Source organism: Sphaeramia orbicularis, chromosome 21 (genome assembly GCF_902148855.1).
Source record: "Sphaeramia orbicularis chromosome 21, fSphaOr1.1, whole genome shotgun sequence".
Classification (NCBI taxonomy): Eukaryota; Metazoa; Chordata; class Actinopteri; order Kurtiformes; family Apogonidae; genus Sphaeramia; species Sphaeramia orbicularis.
This window is the reverse complement of record NC_043977.1, coordinates 3,345,559-3,368,501: the sequence shown is the minus strand read 5'-3', so window position 1 is coordinate 3,368,501 and position 22,943 is coordinate 3,345,559. Positions and strand designations below refer to the sequence as shown.

At 36.5% G+C, this 22,943-nt stretch overlaps 1 protein-coding gene across 1 annotated transcript in view; it reads left to right on the top strand.

The window, feature by feature from the left end:
• The window catches only part of lrp1bb (low density lipoprotein receptor-related protein 1Bb), a 930,516-nt gene that overhangs the window by 882,573 nt on the left and 25,000 nt on the right, over window positions 1–22,943 (top strand). Inside the window, exons 83-86 of the mRNA XM_030124596.1 lie at window positions 810–974; window positions 16,889–17,050; window positions 18,388–18,562; window positions 19,923–20,027. Coding sequence (XP_029980456.1) covers window positions 810–974; window positions 16,889–17,050; window positions 18,388–18,562; window positions 19,923–20,027 — 607 coding nt within the window. The remainder of the gene's footprint in view (window positions 1–809; window positions 975–16,888; window positions 17,051–18,387; window positions 18,563–19,922; window positions 20,028–22,943) is intronic.

The following is a 22,943-nucleotide window of genomic DNA, read 5'->3' as shown; positions in this document are numbered from 1 at the left end:
TTTTTTTTGACAAATCGCTCCCTGAATATAATAACCTATAAAACTTCTCTCTATGTTTTAGAGTGAAAAAAGTTCAATTTAATTATGAAAATGTTTACAACTGTAAACAATACTATCACAAAAAGTGTCAATCTGAACAATCTGAGTGAGTGAGTGAGTCAATGAATTAAAAAAAAAAAAAAACACAAACTGTTAAAATAGCAAATTTGTAAAAAAAAAAAAAAAAAACAAAAACAAAAAAAAACATGACGTCCTCCATGTGTGTTTTTTTTTTCTCCTGTTGTTTTGTCTGTTTTTTGTTCGGTTTAGTGCGTATGTTATGTGCATTTTTATTTATTCACTTATTTTCCATTTCCCCTTTCGGGAACTTATAGTATATACAAATTCCTCTCATTATACCTCGTTTGAATTGTACTTGCATTTGAAAAACTCCAATAAAAAGAAGTTTAAAAATATATCAAATTTGTGGCATAAGAAAACCTCGACTTTCTCTGAAATGATAAAGTGATCAATGTGTTAGAAAAAACTCTGGTATTTGCTGAGAATAAAGTAGTAAATGTACGTTATAAACTCACAAATTGAACTGGAAAAAACACAAATAAACCTAAACTGAACTAAAAAATGTCGCAGATTAAAACTGTAGATTTAGTGTAAAACTGAATTTTCTCTTTGATGATAAAGTTATAAATGTTGAACACAAAAACAGGAAGAGTTGTTCTTTTTGTTGTTCTTGTTGTCGTCCCACATTACCCGTGCGGCTGTGTCCCTGGTCCACATGCATCTCAGTAAACATGGCGTCTTTTCCGAAGGTGAGCTGTGCCGCCCCCCCTGTGAGAACGGAGGTCGCTGCTTAGCCAATGAGAAAGGAGACTGGAGGTGTTACTGCTGGCCCGACTTCTCTGGAGAACGCTGCGAGGTGAACCACTGTACGGACTACTGCCTGAACGGAGGCACCTGCATGGGCTCGCTGCTGGGTGAGTCCGCCTTAACACTCCACCTTAACAGTCCGCCTTAACACACTCACCTGCTAGTTTACATTATTCAGTGTTTCAGGGTTTGTTTGGTTTTTTTTACAGTTTATTAACCCTTATGTCCTCCAAAAATGTACTGTACTCTGGTTACCTTCATGACAAAAATGTACACGCACACGAAAACTACAATAAAATTATTGTGAAGATCATCAATATTATTATTATTATTATTATTATTATTATTATTATTAATTATTATTATTATTATTATTATTATTATTATTATTATTATTATTATTATTATTATTATTATTATCAATACCAGTAAAAGACTGAACTCACATCCAATGGTTGAAGTTGATTCACAGTGGACTTCAGTGGTTCTGCTTTTTCAAATTCATTTATTACCTGTTCTAGCTCTTAGAATAAAATAAAATTAAATTAAATTAAATTAAATTAAATAGAATAGAATTAAATACACCCGAACAGAACAGAACTGCATAGAACTGAATAGAACAGAACAGATTACAATTTAATAGAATACAATCAAATACAATTAAGTAGAATAGAATAGAATAGAATAGAATAGAATAGAATAGAATACGGCTGAGTAGCATAGAACCGAACAGAATAGAATAGAACCGAATAGAGTATGAGAATTAAATAGAATAGAATAGAACTGAATAGAATAGAACAGAACTGAATACAATGAAACACCACCGCATAGAATAGAACCGAATAGAATAGAATAGAACCTAATAGAATAGAATTCAACTCAATAGAATAGAACCTAATAGAATAGAACCTAATAGAATAGAATAGAATAGAATAGAACCTAATAGAATAGAATAGAATAGGTTTTATGGTCATCACACAGGTGGTGTTGCAGGTGGTCTCTGCCAGCGACGGCGCACTAATACGACTAAATACAACACAATAAAATACAGACATGTATTAAAAAACATAAACTCTTCCAACACTCACAGTGATAACAGTAATAAAACTCATCTAAAATAATGTGAACTGACATATTCTGTATTGGAAAATGTAACACTTCCTCGTGTGAGTCTTGACAAATATCGATAACGACGCAGAAATGAACGAACAGGTTTGAACTCAAACGTCAGCCCTCGTTCCCAAACCTCCACACCTTCCACCAGTCTGAGGAAAAGCCTGCATGTGTCAGACTCCCTCCTCCTGGACTCTTCCTCCGCCCGGCTTTGCTGAGACAAACTGTCCCGGCACATTTGTCTTCCTTTAGCGTCCACGCCGTCTTCACTTAAACCTAAACGGCACCGTAACATCTGCCAGTTGAGCGGTTTTTGACGCTGCCGACGCTCCTTCTGTCCAAACGCCTGGAACACCTGCATCAACCTTCTCAACACTCAAGGTCTCCTTTCATGCCTTGGTGATTTCTGGTCCCATCGACACCGCGGTTCAGACTAAGTGTGAATATGTGGAGGTGTCAGCAGGGAAATGGAAGCAGGATGTACTACGCCATTAAAAAGGCTGTCTTGGATTTACAAGCCTGTACATCACAGCGCCATCACGGAAATTATGCAAAACATCTCCATTTCAATTAGATCTAAAAATAAAACTCATTAATACAGGCATGTACGGTACGCACCGCAAAAAAGGAACATCTGACTGAGATAAACTGACCTGAATGTGGAATATTGATCTGAAAGATCTTTTTTTTTTTAGATTTCTTTACTTATTCAGACTTAACCTTGTTCAGATTATTTGACTTGTTCCAGTATTTTCCTCTTGTTCTACCACTGAGATATTACAACTAATTTAAACAATATTAACAATAAAACCAACTCCACTGTGGGAGGGTGAGTATGGAGGACACAGGAACTGTTTACCTTCTACTCATTTAGACAGGTTTTATGTAGTTTTGCCTGTAAATACATATGTATGGAGTCAGTACATCTGAGTAAAACCATAAACGCAGCAAAAATCTAAATCTGACCAAGTGTATTTGTCTCATTTCTAGTCCAAATATCTCATCATACTTCAGATCGGACAGAATCATCTAAAGAGGAACTTTCACTGAGATAGAAGAACTGAATTTTTTTTTTTTTTGGTCACTTAAGTTTTTATTGAAATTCTTCACACATTTTTGACAAAACAACAAAAAACCAAAAAAAACCCACATTGCTTGGTCACATCACACATTCCTCAGCACAGCCCTATCCAGTCTTCCCATCGTTCTTCGCTCTGTAGACAGTCCATTTATTCCACTTTTTGTCAGAGATATACATAAGAACTGATTTTTACCTCTGCTAAGGAGGTTATGTTTTTGCCAGGGTTTGTTTGTTTGTTTGTTTGTTTGTTTGTTTGTTTGTTTGTTTATCTGTCCGTTAGTGTGCAACATAACTCAAAAAGTTATGGACAGATTTTGATGAAATTTTCAGGGTTTGTTGGAAATGGGATAAGGAAGAAATGATTAAATTTTGGTGGTGATCGGGGGTGGGGGGGCCACGTGGGGGGGGCGCAGACCACAAAATTTCATCAAAATCTGTCCATAACTTCTTGACTTATGTTGCACACTAACGGACAGACAAACAGACAGACAAACAAACAAACAAACCCTGGCAAAAACATAACCTCCTTGGCGTGGGGGGGCCCACGGGGGGGGCCACTGATCAGCCTTGGCGGAGGTCTGCGCTCTCCGAGTGCTTCTAGTTAGACAATAGATCTGGAAAATCTGATTTCAACAAATCTGACCAAGATAATTTTCACTCGTTCCATCTGCAGTTTTTTTTTTTTTGCTTGACTTAAGCAAAAAAAATCTTGAATTTAAACAAAAAAAAGTCTTGTACTGTACATACAGGTGAATGAGTGTTGTAGAAGATGACGGTGTTTCCTCAAATATAAAACAAGTGTCTTCAACCCTATTTTGTTTGTGGGGTTTTTTAGTCATTTGGTTCATTTTTATTCATTTTATAATTTTTTTGTTCAGTGTGTTGCCTTTTTTTATATAATTTTCTCTTCAATTTTTTTTTTTTTTTTTTTTTTAAATTTGTGGCTTATTTTCTTCATGTTACTTATTATTTTGTTCATTTATTGTTAATTTTTGTTCATTTTATTGACCACTTTGGCTGTTTTTGTTCATGTTGTTGCTTATTATATTCTTTTTTATTTCATTTTAGTTAGTTTCTTTGAATATTTTTTCATGTTATTCATTATTTTGTACATTTGTTATTCATTTTATATATATATATATATATATAATTATAAACCCAGTGTGTCCATCCACTGTCATTGATCCAACTCCATGGGTTTTACCGGTGAGTCAATGTTGTAGAAGATGACAGTGTTTCCACGGTAACTACAGAGCCTCTGAACGTCCAAATATGGTCATATCTGATGACCATGAAAAGATGAAGAACTGTATTTTACACCAATTATTGACATGGATTGATAGGATTAGTGGATCAACAGGAATTAAACAGTTTAGATCAGTAGATGGTTTTGGACGACAGTAGACGTTTGGGTCTTTAAGTGTTAAAGAAAATATACACAGATTATAATAAATAAGTGAATATTAGGCACAAAATAAATGCATGATGAATAAAACACAGTAAATTAAAACTGTGTTCTGGTTCAAAATCACACTTTTACATTAAATAAACTCAAGGCCATATTCATGCAACATCTGTTTAGTAATTTCTTTTTTTTTTCGACAATTTTTGTCTCGTTTCATCTTTTACAAATCACAATAAAACCACAAATAATGAAGCGCATGTCTCTGTTACCGTGGTAACTGCCAGCCACTGCAGACTTTGACAACATCTGTCCAACATCAGACTCCGTTTTAAGCATACAAAGCTTTTGTTGTTGTTGTTTTTAACCAAATACTTCACATCCCACGTGGAATGAGTTCATGACCCACTTTTAAGAAATCTGAATTTAAAGAACACACTTCAACAACTTTCAACAAAGACTTTAAATCAACTTTCATCATGTAAGTTGTTGCTGCTGCTGAACTTCAACAACATAATAACAGAATCAAATGTCTGCGTTTGCTGAGTGTCCACAGCAGGAGGACCTCATACAAGACAGGTGAACGTCCACTGCTGTCACTGCTGTCCAGACTGTTCAACCCTAAAGGACTCCAGTCACTGGATTAGAAGTGAATGTTAAAGTTTACCATTCTTCAGTCAGTTAAGTACCATTCTGACATGCAGGGTTTTCCCCAAACATTATGAGGCATTATGAAGATGAATTTAACATTCCATGTTTTTTTTATTTGTCCCACACTGAACATGGGGCAAAAACAATATAAGTCACACAAACAGGATGAATAGAAGATATGCACCCACCGGCCACTTTATTAGGTACACCAACTCAACTGCAAATATCTAATATACTGTTCACAGGATATGAACTCAGTCTATTCAGGTATTAGAGATCGGTACTGGCAAGGGATGGATTGGATTGGATTGGATTGGACTGGACTGGACTGGACCAGAGGTCGAGTTAACCGGAAATATTCCGCCATTTACAGATTTTTTTTTAAATGACGGAAAATTCTGAAGGCCGTCCGTCATTTTGACAGATCAAAATACTAAGGGTAATTGTTGTTTAGCTAACTTTAGCCAAAATTAGATGCTACTTTGCTAGCGCAAACTGTGCAGACAGCTGAGTCTCCTTAGTTCTTTTAAAGCCCAGTAAATGTGATGGCACTGATAAACACGGTGAAAAAAGAGGGACTGATGCGGTGAAGGACGAAGGACAAGCAAGTTATACGCCAGTTATTATAGCATTTGGTGTGTTATATGTACGCATTTTCTACCTTTCATGTGTTATGGCACGTCAGTTTGTGCCCAGATCTGTGGTTCACAGAACCCAAACCCTCAGTGCATGCGATTGACACGGCGTAAACAAACACAAGGAAAGCTTAGAATGTCTACAGATAACACACCAATTAAAAGTGGTGTATATAATTATGCGAGTCGTGATATGGCATTGGTTTATCAGCCAGCAGCAACTACAGCTGCTGCATCAGTGAGATGTTTTTGAACATTAAATATTACTAAATATATCTCATTATCATTAAAAAATAAAAATTTGAAATGACGGATAATAATATGTTATGACGGAATTTTTACGACCCTGTCCGTCAAAATGACGGACTATAAAAATGTCGAGTGCAACCTCTGGACTGGACTGGATTGGATTGGACTGGATTGGACTGAATTGGATTGGGCCCTAAGGCTTCATGCAGTTATACAAAGTTACACCTATTATATTGTGCACATATAAAGTATATTCTAAAGTATATACACAATGATGACCAAAATGATTAGAACACTTGGCATATTTAAGAGGGTTCATATGTATTTTTGTATTTTTTTTTGTCTTTTCCCAATAGTCAGCTCTGCCCAGTGTTTACTACATCTAGAACTCACCTGTGGTTCCCCACGGGTCAACACACTCATAAACATGACTGATTTTTCGTGCAGGTAGATGGTTTTAACTTGGTCGTTCTAAAAGTGATCCACAGTTTGACGTGAAACAGACTAGGGTTTGTCCAAGCATTTCACACTGTTTTTGCATCTTTTTCTAGTGTGTAGAAAGATATTAGATAAAAACAAAGGTTGTGTGGACAGACTTTCTTCAAACAAAACAAAACAAAAAAAAAACTGTAGAGAGGAGTCCTTATTAGTCTGACATCCCCGTCCCTACGTCGGCCAGTTCAATCATAAAGTGACTTTTTCACCAAATCCTTTCAAAATCCTATTCAAGTGCAGAGATTTACTGAAGCCGCATTTACTGAATGACATCCTGAAAATAAACTAAAAACTGAACAGCGTGTTATTCTGTCATTTCTGGAATAAAGTGGTGTGTTGTTTTTAAAAGGAAGCGTGTATAATCAGTGGTGTAAAGTGGCGTCTGTTTGTGCAGATAACTGATGGATGCAGCTGTGATCACTACAGTCCAACCCAACACAAACAACACAAGCAGGCCTCCTCCTGCTGACATTTTTACATTCCTAAACCACTTTTTTTTTCGTGCCAGTTCTATATAAGAAAGTGTTTTTTCATAAGCCACATACATTTTGAGCTGCGTCTTCCAGGACCCAACGCTGATCTAAACCACGAACTGAAGACGAGCGAGAAGGAAATTCCATCCACACGGGTCTGTTCAAGTCCCAGCTGTGGTGATTAAAGGCCGCTACAGACAACCGCACTATCAATTAGAGACTGGAAATTTTCCAGTTTTATCTATAAAATCACAAGGTGTCATTGGATTCCTGCTCCCTGTGTCCGTTTGACTGGTTTATCTGCGCTTTAATGGAACTCTTGGCAGCGAACGTCCGCAGATACTCCAGTTTGCTCGTTTCGCTCATTAGTGGACGGAAAAAATATGTAAAGGTAAACACATTCCAGAGAGGAGAACTTCTTAATTATCCTAACATTTTAATGGTTTGTGGCAGTGGCAAGAGCACAGAACTGTAACTGACTTAGTAAATGATTTGTTGGCACTTTATATGTGGAGTGATTTAACCCTTTAACACCTGCAGTCTCACCGGCGCTGCGGTTTACACTTTACACTTTTCAAATGACTGTAACTCCTGAACTGTTTATGCTATCCACAAAATTCAAACGGCATCAGAAAGCTGAGATCCTGATCTTTCCAGCACTGTATAACACTTTACAGCAGCAGTGTGAGATTCTATTACAAAGAGAAAGGAATTGGAAATAACAACAAAGGTCTTAATATGGATACTGAACGTTGAAGTCAAAAAAGTATGTTTGAGCAGATGTAAAATAGTTTAAAGTTTATTTTTGCAATCTTAAAAAGTTTTGTTATGGACATTTACAGTTGTTTCTGATAATAAATATGCTAAAAACTACAAGTTCGTTTTATTCTTTTTTACTGAAACGCACTGTTTTAAGCATTTATTATTTATAATAATGATAATTAATGGACTGATATTGAAAGTTTTTGTGTGTATTATTATTTTGTGCTTCTTTGAATTTTCATTTCTATATTAAGTTGTGCAAAGAAGTCAATTAGTTGCAATCAGGAAGCTTGTACCACTTCCATATTCGAAATAAATCAATAAAAAAAGTTAAGTTGTTCCTGAAAACAAATGTGCAAAGGAATTGGCAAAAAAAAAAAGAAACATTTTCTCACATTTTTATTGCAAAGAAAACATGAAGACACCTAGGCAGCCTGTTATAATGGCAGTCTTAAAAGGGTTAATATAATGTTCATCTCAGTTAAAATGCAAATTGCTGTAATATTTAGTGTGTTTGTATTTCCACAGTAAGTACTGTATGTGATTTCAAGCATTTTAATGCTTAGCTAAACTTATCTAAGGCAAATTCCTATAATAAGATCAAATAAGTGGGTGCTTTATTAGCCCTGTACAGAGAAATTTTACAGCGTTACAGAAGCAAAGAGTGAATAAAATGATTAGAAAATAAATTTAAACGGTAAAACTGTAAACATTGTGGAAAAAATAACATGAATAGAAGATATACTCACACCGGTCACTTTATTAGGTACATATACTTGACTGTAAATGTCTAGTAGGCTGATCACATGACAGGAATTCAATCAATTCAGCCATGGAAACGTGGTCAAGATGATCTGCTAAAGTTCAAACCAAGCATCAGAATGAGGAACAAAGGTGATTTAAGTGACTTTGAATGTGCCAGATGGCTGGTCTGAGTATTTCATTAACTGTTGATCTACTGGGATTTTCACACGCAACCACCTGCAGGGTTTACACTGAATGGTCTGAAATAGAGAGCAGCAGTCATCTGGGTCACAAGCTGATGGAGAGGCCACAGTAACTCAAATAAACACCGGTTACAACCCGAGTTTTGCTCAAAAGTATCTCTGAATGCACAACATGTTGAGCCTGGAAACCCATTGGCTACAGCAGCAGAAGCCATTTCAATCAATCGATCAGTCAATATTCATTCGTAGAGCCCTTTACAACACTTTAAGTGCTTTCCAATGAAATTAAAGCATCTAAAAATCTATAATAAAAACAATAATAAAAAAATATAATAAAAACAAATACAAGTAATGTGTCACTGAATTACTGAATGTTTAAAGAGTTTGAATAAAGAGGTTTTAGCCTGGATTTAAAAAGGTCAAAGTTCGTAATTGTTCTCATGTCCAGGGCAGCTTATTCCAGAGCCTAACCCCGACCCTCACCAAAATCGGACAATAGAAGATTAGCTCTGAAAGCAGCTCTGAAGGTAAAAAAAAAAAAAAAAACTAGAAGCACTCGGAGAGCGCAGACCTCCGCCAAGGCTGATCAGTGGCCCCCCCTGTGGGGCCCCCCCACGCCAAGGACGTTATGTTTTTGCCAGGGTTTGTTTGTTTGTTTGTTTGTTTGTTTGTTTGTTTGTTTGTCTGTCTGTCTGTTTGTCTGTCCGTTAGTGTGCAACATAACTCAAAAAGTTATGGACAGATTTTGATGAAATTTTCAGGGTTTGTTGGAAATGGGCCCCCCGTGGGCCCCCCCACCCCCGATCACCACCAAAATTTAATCATTTCTTCCTTATCCCATTTCCAACAAACCCTGAAAATTTCATCAAAATCTGTCCATAACTTTTTGAGTTATGTTGCACACTAACAGACAGACAAACAGACAGACAAACAAACAAACAAACAAACAAACCCTGGCAAAAACATAACCTCCTTGGCGGAGGTAATAAAAGTCCAGCCTGTTACTAGCAAGGTGTACCTAATAAAGTGGCCAATGAGAGCATCCAGCTTATACAGTCCAATAGTGAAAATAAATTAAAGATAGAAGAAAGTTGTTGGGAATATATTGTAAACGACAAGTAAAAACTATTGCACATAGGAACAGAATGATTTACTATTTCTGCACAGGAGAGTTTTGTTTGGGAAAGCTTCCAAAATAACTCAACTTGGGTGGTTTTTCCAACTTTTGTTCACATACACAAAGCAAAAAAATGGTCCAAAAAAATGTTGAATTCTCTATTTTTATGAAAGATGTCAGATTTTTTTGTTCAAGGATTTGTCAACTCTTCAAAAATACACCTCAGTCTTCCACAAACAATGCAAATTTGTGATGGAAGTCCATATTTTCATCCTCATCGTTTTCATTTCCCTCACATGTAATGCGTAAATGAATGCACCACGCTTATCAGCACATGCTCTGCAGTGAAAGCTATTATTGAAATCACAATCATGCTGTTTGGCTGCTGGCATTTGACAACAAAATATCACACCTAGTTCACTGAGCAGAATCTGAAATGGCTGTTGTAGAAAAAAAAAAAGCTGCATCTTTTACACAACCCTCATTTTTTGTCGCGTGAAGGAACTTGTAAAAAGTATTTAACCCTCAAAGACTTAAACAGTTGTAGAGACCCAAACCATCTACTGATCAAACTGTTTAATACCTGTTGATCCAATAAAACTATCAATACATGGAAATAATTGGTAAGTAAGTAAATTTTATTTATAGAGCACTTTTCACAGACGGGGAGTCAACAAGTGCTTTACAGTGCAGGACAATTAAAATACAATTTAGGATGCAATTAACCCTTTCATGCACAGTGGTCACTCCAGTGGACAGTTCTTCTCCAGCTGTTCTCTTGTATATTCATGGATTTTGTTGTTTTAGTTCCATATCAGCCAACACAGTGGACACTGATGCATCATCTCATACACTGACATTCAGACCATTACTGTACCTTTACTGCTCTTGATAAACCTGATCTGCACTAACATGCTTAAGTGTAAATCAGTTGCCTGTTATTGTTATGAGTCTGTAATTAACAGTTTTTCAAACAAAAGTTATTGTTTTTTGCATATTATCTCCATTAATTGAGTAATGACTGGTATTGGAGTGTTAAAATGTGAGAAAACATTAGATTAGCAGCATTAAAAATGTCTGGTAAAGGTTCATACTGTCTTCCACATATCATTTTTGTAGATAATTTATAAGACAAACTAGTAAAGCAGGTAAACAAACAACTACCCGTCTCATAAATGAATTACATACAATAAGCATTAAAAATGTTTTTATTTCATCATTTTCACACAATACATCAGTAAATACATGTTAATTTGCTCCAAAAATTAAATGCATGGTGTCCAGCTGAATGGATATTTTTGCTGCTCCACAAAAAATAGGTTCAGAAGAAAATTTTCTTTAGGCATGTTTTTTTCAATCCCTAAAAAGGAATATAAACACTCAGGAAAAAAATCTTGATTAAGGGTCTCATAATTCATGCATGAAAGGGTTAAACTACCGTTAAAATGCAATAAATACATTAAGGGCAATTGGTTTGTTGCAGCCCTGAGTCAGTTTGGATTTCAAAGGCCTGCTTAAACAAGAGTGTCCTAAGATGTTGTTTAAAAGTCTCAACAGAGTCCATGGACCGAAGGGACAGAGGGAGGTTGTTCCATAATTCCATAATTGGTGTAAAATACAGTTCTTCGTCTTTTCATGGTCATCAGATATGACCCATTTGGACGTTCAGAGGCTCCGTAGTTACCGTGGAAACACCGTCATCTTCTCCAACATTGATTCACCAGTAAAACCCATGGAGTTGGATCAGTGACAGTGGATGGACACACTGGGTTTATGTTCAGTTCATGACAGATTGGACTGAAAAAGAGACTGTTTATTCAGTTTTCTGCATTTCTGATATAATAACCCTTAACTTAAATCTGAGCTTTAATGAACATTTACATAATCAGTACATTAGATATAGGAAAATAAATGATTTACACTGAGAAAACGCAAAATAATGATGATGATATTACTATTAATGTCACTGATCCAACTCCATGGGCTTTACTGGTGAGTCAACGTTGGAGAAGATGACGGTGTTTCCACGGTAACTACGGAGCCTCTGAACGTCTAAAGGTGGACGTTTGGGTCTTTATGGGCTAATTCAGGAAAACACCTTATTTTGTCTTAAAAATACAAGGCATTAAATAATAAACAGTGATAGTTGTTGAGAAAGAATCACTTTGAAGTCACGACACAAAGATTGTTGTAGGTTTTTAAGGGTTAAACCTGCTTTTTGTGCGACCCAAATAAGGAAAATCACATCCGTTTTGAACCGTTTTACATAATCGCTCACCCTCTGTTCCAGTTGTTCCTTAAGTGTGAAATGCAAGTCAAAGTAAATTTTAATATGGTGGAGTTGTAGGTGTGTTTGAGTAATCGATACAGTACTTGAAGTGAAAGAACAGAAGCTAAAACCCAATTAAAACCCAGCGTCTGTGGATGTCTGCTTGAAACCGCAGCAGCCACAGAGTTTACATAAAATTGACTGGAGGAAAAAGGATTTGTCTCTTGGACGTTTCAAACCCAAATTATTCCAGACACACAGTTGTGGAGTGTGAAAATTACCAAGAAGTGTAGGGTGACCTACATGGTGAGACCTGTATCCATGGCAACTTCCAGTAGTTGCTTACTATGCAATCACCGCCAGAGCCTGGGCAGAAATAAATGTTGCTTTGTCTAAAACCTGCCTTTATGTCTGTGCCTGTCCATCAGAAATGTCCTGTTTGGGTGTTTGACACCTTCTGAAAGGAAATAAGTGAAGCTGATTGATATGGCGACATTAAAGCGTAGATGTTCTGCTCCAGTAAGGCTGTAAATTAAAGCCCAAAGACTGAAGGTTATGAAATCAGAGGCTGGAAACGTGAAAAAATAATTGACATTTGAAAAGAAAGAGAGAAAAAAAAACAAGAAGCAAAAACACTTAACTTAAAAGCCCCTCCGTTTGGAAACTGTTCTTCAAGTCAGAGTAAAAAATCCTGACGTATTTATTATGTGCAACTTTGACTTGAAATATTTCAGTTTTTGCTGTGATTCTTAAAAACAGAATAAAGTCCTACAGTTACACAGCAGATTATAATGTACATTTATATGTATGTGTTTTATCAGGTCGAAATATGGAAGCATCTAGTGCAGGGCTGTCAAACCCATTTTGGTTCAGTTCTATATTCAGCCCAATTTGATCTGCAGCGGGCCGGACCTGCAAAATAATGACTTAATAACTTATAAATAATGACAAATCCAAGTCTTTCTTTTTGTTTTAGTACAAAAAAAAACCCCAATTAAATTATGGAAATATTTATATTTTACAAAAAACAATGTGAATAACCTGAAAACAGACATTTCATTTGAAAAATTATTGCAATTTTAACAATATTTTGCCTCGACTTATTATTTATATATGTACATTACACACAATGTTCCATAAACATTTGGTAACAGGCAGAATATTGTTAAAATTTATTAGTTTGGAACTAAAATTTGAACAATTTCTACAATATTCCATCTGTTATTATGAACACAACTCCAGATCACAGTGGATCCATAAATGCACAAAACGTTTAGTAACAGGCAGAATACTGTTCAAACTGCACATTTCAGGTTGTTCATCTTTGTTTATATTTATGTATTTATTTGCATTTTATTGTGAAAGAATAGTTTTGTAAATGTAAATATTTTCATAGTGTAATGTTTGTCTTTTTTCACTTCAATTTTTTCCACATAATTTTTCACAAAGAAAATTTTGTCATCATTATTTCTGGGTTATTGTGTTGTTATTTTTACTGTAGATCACATTGGTCTGTTTGTGGAACCTGAACCAAAAAAGTTTGGACAACCTGGACTGTTCAGGTTCGTTTTTGCACATTCATCCTGCAGGGCCGGAATGGACCCTTTGGTGGTGGGGGGGGGCAGATTTGGCCCCTGTGATCTAGTATTAAACTGGTAGCAATTTGCTTCTTGTAATCAGACGTGGCTTAAACCGCAACATGTTAGCAGTAAGAGGACGACAGATCAGGTATGAGGCACGACATTACCAGATAAAAACAAGTATAATATTGAACCAATGCGCGGCTACGGTGGCTCCTCAAGCACAAAAAGGCTCATGGTTCCTTGGGTTGTTTGGGCTCCTGCTGAAGGAGTTTCTTGTCCAGTTTTGACGTCCAAAGCTGTAAAACATCACCAGGGCGTTTTTTTTTTCCTGTAGAATTGAAAAAAAAGTGTTCAGATCAGGTTTATCTTCTGTACTTTCTCTCCTACAAGCCTCTCAAAATGTCCGATTCCAAACAACGCCCCCTTTTCAAGACCAGATAAAGCCCTTTTACAACCCATTAGACCAGGGCTGTCAAACTCATTTTAGTTCAGTTCCACATTCATCTAAATTTAATCTGCAGTGGGCCGAACCAGTAAAATAATAACAGAATAATATAGAAATAATGTCAACTCCAAACTTTTCTCTATGTTTTAGAGCGAAAAAAGTAAATTTACATTATGAAAAGGTTTACATCTATAAACTATTCCTTCAAAAGATGTGAATAACATGAACAAACTGAAAAAAATAAGTAATATTCTGCCTCAGTTTATAGGGCTGTTAGAAAATATCGGTTCTGCAATATATCGCAATATTTTGTTTCACAATACTGTATCGATATTAAAAAGTACTGTATCGATATTTTTAGGTATTTATTTAAATGCAGATATTGTGGAGGTTCATTTTTGGGTTTTTTTATATTTTATTTATTATTCTTTAACACTCTTTTATTAAATAATGTCCGTTCCTTTGTTGGGATTGAACTCAAATCCTGTTCTGATGTTAGTTGTGAACTAATAGAATCTGAACATTTGAACAGGATCTGAAACTGGAATGTCTGTAAAACAGAATTTCAGTTTGAACACAGGAACATTTGGTGATAGAACATTAGATCCTGTTGGGATCAAATAAAAATGTGTTTAGTATTTGTGCAGATTTGTGGTGTAATTCAGTTCTTCCAGGAAATAATCATTTAAAAAAAGAAACAAAAAATGGCCTTTTTAACAGTATCATGATATATCATATCATGATCCTAGTATTGTGATTGGTATCGTATTGCCAGATTCTTGCCGATACACAGCCCTATCAGTTTATCATTTCCACTTGTACATTATAACTTACAGATCACAGTGGATCTACAAACACACAAAACATTTAATAACAGGCAGAATCTTGTTTAAACTGTACTTATTTATCTTGAGACATTTCAGGTTGTTCATATTTGTTCAGGTAATTCTTTTTTTTTTGCAAAATTATTCTTTGTTTTCGTGTAAATACATGAAAATATTTATATTTACAAAGAGAAAAATTTGGAGTTGTCATTATTTATGTCATTATTTATTCTGATAGTATTTGACTGGTCTGACCCACTTGAGATTGAATTGTTCTGAATGGGGAACCTGAACTAAAAGCATTGTTAATATCAGTGTAATTCATCCCAAGGGTCAGATTGGACCCTTTGGTGGGCCGGATTTGGCCCCCGGGACGCATGTTTGGCACCTGTGATGTAGAATAAAAAATAAGTGTTCAGATCAGGTTTATCTTCTGTACTTTCCCTCCTACACACCTCTCAAAATGTCCAATTCCAGACAACGCCCCCTCTGCGAGACCAGATAAAGTCCTTTTCCAACCCATTAGACCATGTGTTTGCAGTAACCGTATTAATTAGTGCAATATGAGTGTCAGATTTCCAATTTCCTCCAAGTGTCCGCTTTCATGTCCTCAACAAGTGCATACATGGCTTCCTGTTCTGACAGACCACCTCTGAATTAGCGTCAGGTTTCAGGTTGTCAGCGGCGGCTGTTCCGAGATGATGACGGTGTGAGATGGCGGGCGAGATTACGTCTTTGCAAAATGAATGATGGTATCTTTGGTCTTCGTGGTATTTAATTGGGCGACGGCCTCATCGGACCATTTTGACAAGCTCATGAACCACAAATTATTCTCATTAGGGAATAACACTGGGCTTGTAAACATTAATTTCCGATGTGTCGTGAAGCGTTTACATATAAGTCATGGTTTTAATGGTGGGTTTTTTTTTACCGATCAGACTCTTTGGAGGCAGCGGAGTGATGTTGGCGGTACTTGGGGAACCACCTCCCCTTCACCTGAGGTCATTTGGACATTTGATTAGGATGCTTTGAGGATTCCCTGCCGTCGCTAATATTCCAGACATGTCTGACAGGGGATGGGTTCTGCCTGTGTTGTATGCATAGCACAGTCGGCCTGGGAACGTTTTGGGATCCCCTAGGTGGATGTGAAGGATAGAACTGGCACCTTTGGTACTCTTTCCGGTAGACGTCTGCACTAACCTTGACCCAAACATGTACACGTGTCGGAAAATGATGGATGGAAAGCACGGATCATTTTTGCCCCTCGGCCAAGTTCGGGCCGAAGGGGTATTGTAATCGTTTTGTCGTCCGTCTGTCCATCTGTCTGTCCTTTCAACGACGTAATCACATTATCTGAAGAATGCATTGAGATTTCTGCACCAAATTTACACAAAAACGATCTAACACAGGGGTCTCAAGCTCATTTTCTTTCAGGTTCCACATTCAGCCTGATTTGATCTGCAGTGGGTCGAACCAGTAAAATGAGAACAGAAGAACCTAGAAATAATGACAACTACAATTTTTTCTCTTTGTTTTAGTGCAAAAAAACCCATTAAATTATGAAAATACTTACTTTTATAAACTATCCAAACAAAAAAGATATGAAAAACCTGAAAACACTGAAATTTCTTCAGAAAAATCAGTGCAATTTTCCCAGTCTTCTTCCTCCACTTCTCATTAGTCCATGTGCATTCTGGATCAGATCTACAAAGACACTAAACACTGAGGAACAGGAAGAAAAGAGTTCAAACTGGACTGAATTTAATACAGACATTTCAGGTTGTTCATATTTGTTCAGGTTATTCACATTTTATTGTTACAGGAGAGTTTTATGTAAATATTTTCAAAATTTAATGTTATTTTTTGCACTAAATCAAAGACAAACATTAGAAGTTGTCATTATTTCTAGACGTAATGTAAGATTATTTTTTTCTACGTCTTGTTACATCGTGTTAATATTGTGTTTTCTTTTCAGGTAAGCCGACCTGCCGCTGTCCTGTCGGTTTCTCGGGGCCTTTCTGTGAGAAGAGGATCTGCGACAACTACTGCTTAAACGGAGGAACATGTGACGTCACTCAGGGGAACCAGCCGGTGTGTCGATGTATGGCAGAATATACTGGAGATCGCTGCCTTTACCGTGAGTCCTGCAGATCTGTTAAAGGAAAATTAAAATGAAAGGAAAAAATGTCAGATTAATAGATGGATAATTAACTGCACAAATAAGTGCAAATAAATATTAATAGATTTTAGAAGAAAAGTCTAAAACATGTCATTCTGCTGTTAATAACGTCACATGACTGTTAGCCTGAAACAAGCTAATAGCTAAAGAATGGGGCTAAGCTAACACCAGCTACATATGACTTAAAGTGTCAGAAAATCTGAAAATTACTTATGTTTAATTTACTTAAATATGCTTAAAATGACATTAATAGAATTGATGGAATAGTGGGATTCATTAGGTTTTCATTTAACTTTCTTTATTGTCTTAAAATCAGCTGGTATTGAAGTAGCATTTGCTAACATTAGCTACACAATCACTGAAGTTAGCCAAGTCTGGAAGATAGATAGATAGATAGATAGATAGATAGATAGATAGATAGATAGATAGATAGATAGATAGATAGATAGATAGATAGATAGATAGATAGATAGATAGATAGATAGATAGATAGATACTTTATTGTCGTTGCAGATGATCTGTCACAACAGATAAAAGTATAAATACAAACAAAATAGACTTAAAGTAAAAATATATATATAAGTGTTATAAATAAGTCAAGTTAAAATAGGAATATATGAAAAATATGGAAATGCATAAGAATATCTATTACTACTATAGCTACTTGACACCTGTAAAAATAGTACAATTATTACCATACATTTGACATTAATATAAATACACAACAACAACACACACATACACACCTGCACACACACCTACACACCATACACACCCACTTATAGTTGACATAGTTGACGTGCAGCTCCATGACCAGTTCCTAAAAAGCCCAGACTGATCTGCATTCAGTTGTGCTGCCTTAAATCTATTAGACGAGGCATTTCATTTCAAGTTTGCAAACAAAAACCATAGAGTGCGGAACAAAAACAACTCCTTGAAGTGTTTTCTTTCAACAAACACCGCATTTAGCTCTATTTGCAGATAAAGAAAATCAAAATACCACCGTCAAACAACCTTTGGGTGTTTCTGCGCTCAAGTGATAATGTATTTTCCTTTGCGATGCTTTTCATAATGGGTTGTGGGAAAACAATTTATGCCGCACGTCATTAGTTTTTTCTCACTGTTGCTCGCCCAAGGGGCCAAATGTTTTTTATCTGTGGCTAAGATGTCATTTGATGTGGATAATTAAGTCCCATTAAGGCCCCGTGCGTTTCCAATCAGACGGTCTAAACTATGTTGTGGGTTTCTCATTACGCTGTGTCCCCTCTCTCTTTATTTCTCTGAATGTGGAACAGACATCTGTCATCACTACTGTGTCAACTCCAAGGCCTGTACGTTATCCAGCAGCGGCTACGTGGAGTGTGTGTGTCCTGCCAGGTTTGAAGGAAACAAGTGCGAGTTGGACAAGTGTCTCCGATGCCACGGAGCTCCCTGCCTCATTAACGAGGACACGGGAGATGTGGTTTGCAAGTGAGTGGCCGCTGCCTGTCGGCTATTACCGTCCCTCATCCTCCGAGTCCTAATGCTGCAGCTTTATAGGCTTCTTCATCACCGGAAACCCACCAGTCTGTAGCTACAACATATAAAACCCATGTAGCGTGCAGTCATTTCTGTTTAGCTTAGGTGAACCTCTTCTTTAAATCAGTCACACTGCAAAAAAGGCCTGTACAAAAATAAGAACATTACACTCATTATTGGGGTTAAAATGTCTTTTTTCAAGTACAATTGTCTGTCAGTGCAGGAAGAAAATTACACTTATCAAGTTTTCTAAAAAGAAGAAAATATTATTTCAGTTCAATTTTATTTATAGACCCCAATGTCAAACCAAAGTCACCTCACAGGGCTTTACAGAAAATGTTGAATTGATTTAAAAAAGCACAATGAAAATGAATAAACAGTCAAGTAAATAGTTACTGATATTTGAAAATTATAGAACTGCAAAATTCTTATTTTAAGCAGAATATACTTGTTTCAAGTCTTTGTATATATATATGTATAGATAGATAGATAGATAGATAGATAGATAGATAGATAGATAGATAGATAGATAGATAGATAGATAGATAGATAGATAGATAGATAGATAGATAGATAGATATCAATGCATTTTTGTCCTCTGTAGTGGACAAGAGTTTCACAGCTTCCCTTAAAAAAAAAAAAAAAGTCCACCGCAAAGAACATACCATACATAAATAATGTGTCTGAGGAAACTGTTGCATCACGCTGTTTCCAATCAAGGTGATTAATTAATGTAAAAATGCCAAAAGCTTTTACCCACTGGGTCTCAGGGGGATATATATATATATATATATATATATATATATATATATATAGAGAGAGAGAGAGAGAGAGAGAGAGAGAGAGAGAGAGAGAGAGAGGATATATTTATATTAGGGCCTGTCTTAAAAGTGTATGTTTGTTTATTTATTTATTTATATGCACCAGAGAGAAAAAAAATCCAACTTGATTTTTAAGACACTCTAACATATATATAAACTACATTTTATATGTATGGTCTTATGAAGATGTAATGACTCATTAAACATGTATGGGCAAAACTGCATAAAACCAGTATGTCTGAGGGTAAACAGTTCTGTGTCCTCCATACTCATCCTCCAAGATTAAGTCTATAAGTAAATGCATCTAAAAACAAAAAGATCTTTCAGAAATATTTTCCAAATTTGAGTCCATTTATCCGAGTCAGATATTCCTTTTTTGCAGTGCATGTGTATGTTTGACAAAATCACCAGCGAGTCATTTTTTTTCCTGCTGCTTGTAAAAGTATCGCTCTCTGCTTGTCGCTAGCATCCATTATTTCTTCACCCTCCAGTTGCACAAATGGCAGAATAGCGCCAAGCTGTCAGCTGTGTGACGGATATTGCTACAATGGAGGCACCTGTCACCTGGACCCCGACACCAACCTGCCTTTCTGTCAGTAAGTCACTGCTTAATGGGTGGAGGAATGCAAAGGGGGGGTGGGGGGTGTTCTCCACTATTATTCACACTCTTACTGTTTCCATTCAAATGCTGGCTCTGTGCCCCAGAAAGCCTGGCCTTAGAAGCTGCACTGAAATCATCCCGGGGTACCATTATCCTGCACGGAGAACAGTACCAGATAGATGTCTTCCTCAGGAAAGAAATCCTTGAGTTGAGAGAAGGTTTGATGTCCTCGTGTGAAGGCCACGGCGCGGCGGGGGGGCCGAGTGCTGCGACACCATCTTATGCTGTGTGACACCTCACTGTGGCTTAAGGTTTTTAGGCAGATATAAAAAAAAAAAAAAAAAAACTGGTCTCAAACCCCTTCAAAGCTTGCCATTTTCAGCATATCACACTGTTCCTCCTTGCAGTTAAGACCCGATGTCAGGCCTATCTGACACTCTTCAGTGGTAGGTTTTAGAAGTTCGCTCCCGAAAAAAAAAGAAGCTGAGGTATGTGTCACCGGTTAACACGCCATGGCAGAACTTGTAACAGACAAAAGCTTGACTGGCAGACACGAGGATATTATAGTGAGAGACGGCTCAAAGCGCAAGACATAGATTAATACCATTTCAGCTATAATCACATGCAGCACCGTTAAAAATCTCCCCACAGAGGAAATTGGAAATCCATTTCTAAAGCCAACTCTATATTTTTTTTTTTCTTTCTCCAACCGGCCATTGTCCACTGTAGTTAAATTGAAACTTGCAGTCATCACTCACAAATTCCAGGGGATAGAATCAATTTCTATGCAAATGATCCCATCTTATTCGATGAGGTTAACAGATCCTGATAATGTGGTTTATTATTTGCTGCAAAGAACAGAGATTATGTGAGATGATGGATATGTCTGTGTCAAGAAATCATACTGTTTGACCTTAATACTCCCACTAAATGTATATTTCATCAGGCCCTCCCAAAGCCAAACCCTTGGCAGGGCAGAGGTGTTCCAATTGTAATGATAATTCTTGCATTAAACACTAAAAAGGTTGGAGATATATCCAAATGGTACTGCATTAAAGAGCGCTAAGGTAAACATCAAATCCCTCGCCTCAATTCACTGAGAATTCTTTATATTAAAGCGCTTCTGTGCCAGTTAGTTTTCAGTACATTTTAACCACATGTATTATAGTGTTCCCAGTGGAGGTACACAGCTGATATTCGGATACAGAGGTGGAGTTTTACTGTTATTCTTTCCTTAAAGCAACACTATGGAGTTTTTCGTCCTTCCAACTCTATTTTCCAGATGATTTTGGTTTTTACAACAACTCCCAACAGGTTCAGTTCCACTTGAGTCATGGCTCCAGATCGTCCTTATCGCAACTTCAGCCGAAAACCGAAAAGATTTGGAGCAAACTGCCACTTTTGTGGAAGAGGAACTGACTGAGTTTTTAAATTATTCTCATAATATTACAGCTTCATTCCAAGGTTCTAATAGTTTTGGATTTTTCATTCTAGTTTTGTTTTATTTAGTTTTGACTTTTTTTCTCTAATTCAGTTCGTTTTAATTCATTTTTAGAGCAGGTTTCATAGTTTTTATTAGTTTTCATTATTTTCTAAATCCTTGGTTTTAGTTTAGTTTTAGTTTTTTTAGATGTTTTCTCTTCTTCTCTGTCGTCGTATTCAAATCAATCCCAGACAGGACTCTGCTGCTTTAGTCTCCATGTTTCCAGGTAGAGTGGGGACCAGAAGACGACTGGAAACCACAAGTGAACACAAGTGACGGACCAAAAAGTGCCATATGGTGCCGCTAGCTAAAATTGCTTGAGGGAAATAAATCGATTTTATATCAGTCCGACATTGACAAAGACGAAAACGAAGGGAATTTTATCCATAATTTTTAGACGTTTTAGTTAGTTTTGTAAACACACAATACAGTTAGTTATCGTTTTTTTCTTTTAATTGTAGTTTTTATTTATTACGGTTAAAAAAAATGTTTTTTCAATTCTTGTTTTCGTCATTTCGTTAGTTTTCATTATCGATAATAACCTTGCTTCCTTCTCATAAAATTGTGAGTCTTTTTGTATTTGACTTTATTCTCGTAGTGTCATGTTTCTATTTTTCTTATGTGGCCCTAATACGTCGTCGTAATACAGATCTGATCATTTGTTGTTTTTTTTGTTTCTTATATTTATAAAACTAAAACCCTCATGTCTGTATAAATGCTGTGAGGCTACTTTACCTGAACACATGGTTGAACTCATGTTAATTGGCTTTCCTCAGGACATTTGCCGCATCAGTGGCTTGTCAACAAATGCGAGCGTATTACCGAGATACAGATTAAGTTTTTTTTTTTTTTTAACTCTATTTATGAAAGTTTTTTTTTCTACAGACACAAAAACAAAAAACAAAACAGGTCGTTAGGTCAAGGGGTTACAAAGATCGCATTGCTTAGACAAACAACATCATTTTTACACTTAATGGTTTACAAGTTTGTCTGACAGGTTTTGTAAACGTGCAGTTTTTCCCAACGTTCTTCACCCAGTTCTTTCTGCAGTCGTATCGTGTCGGTCATCTGTTCTGGTAAATGATGATGTTTTACAGTATCGGTGAAGACAGTCATCGGTGGACAGTCTCTCTTAAACCAGTTTGTAATGGTCTTTTTACTCGCTGCCAGTAAGACCTTGAGGAGATGAGCATCATGACCTCCCCCAAGGAGGTTCTGTTTTTGCTGGCGTTGGTTTGTCTGTCTGTCCATGTGCAAGATAACTCAAAATGTTATGGACGGATTTGGATGAAAATTTCAGGAAATGTTGATACTGGCACAAGGAACAGTGGGGGGGGGCGTTACTGATCTACCTTGGCGGAGGTCTGCGCTGTCCGAGAGCTTTTCTACTTCTTTCTAAGACCATCAGGTTCATGACCAACAAAGAGA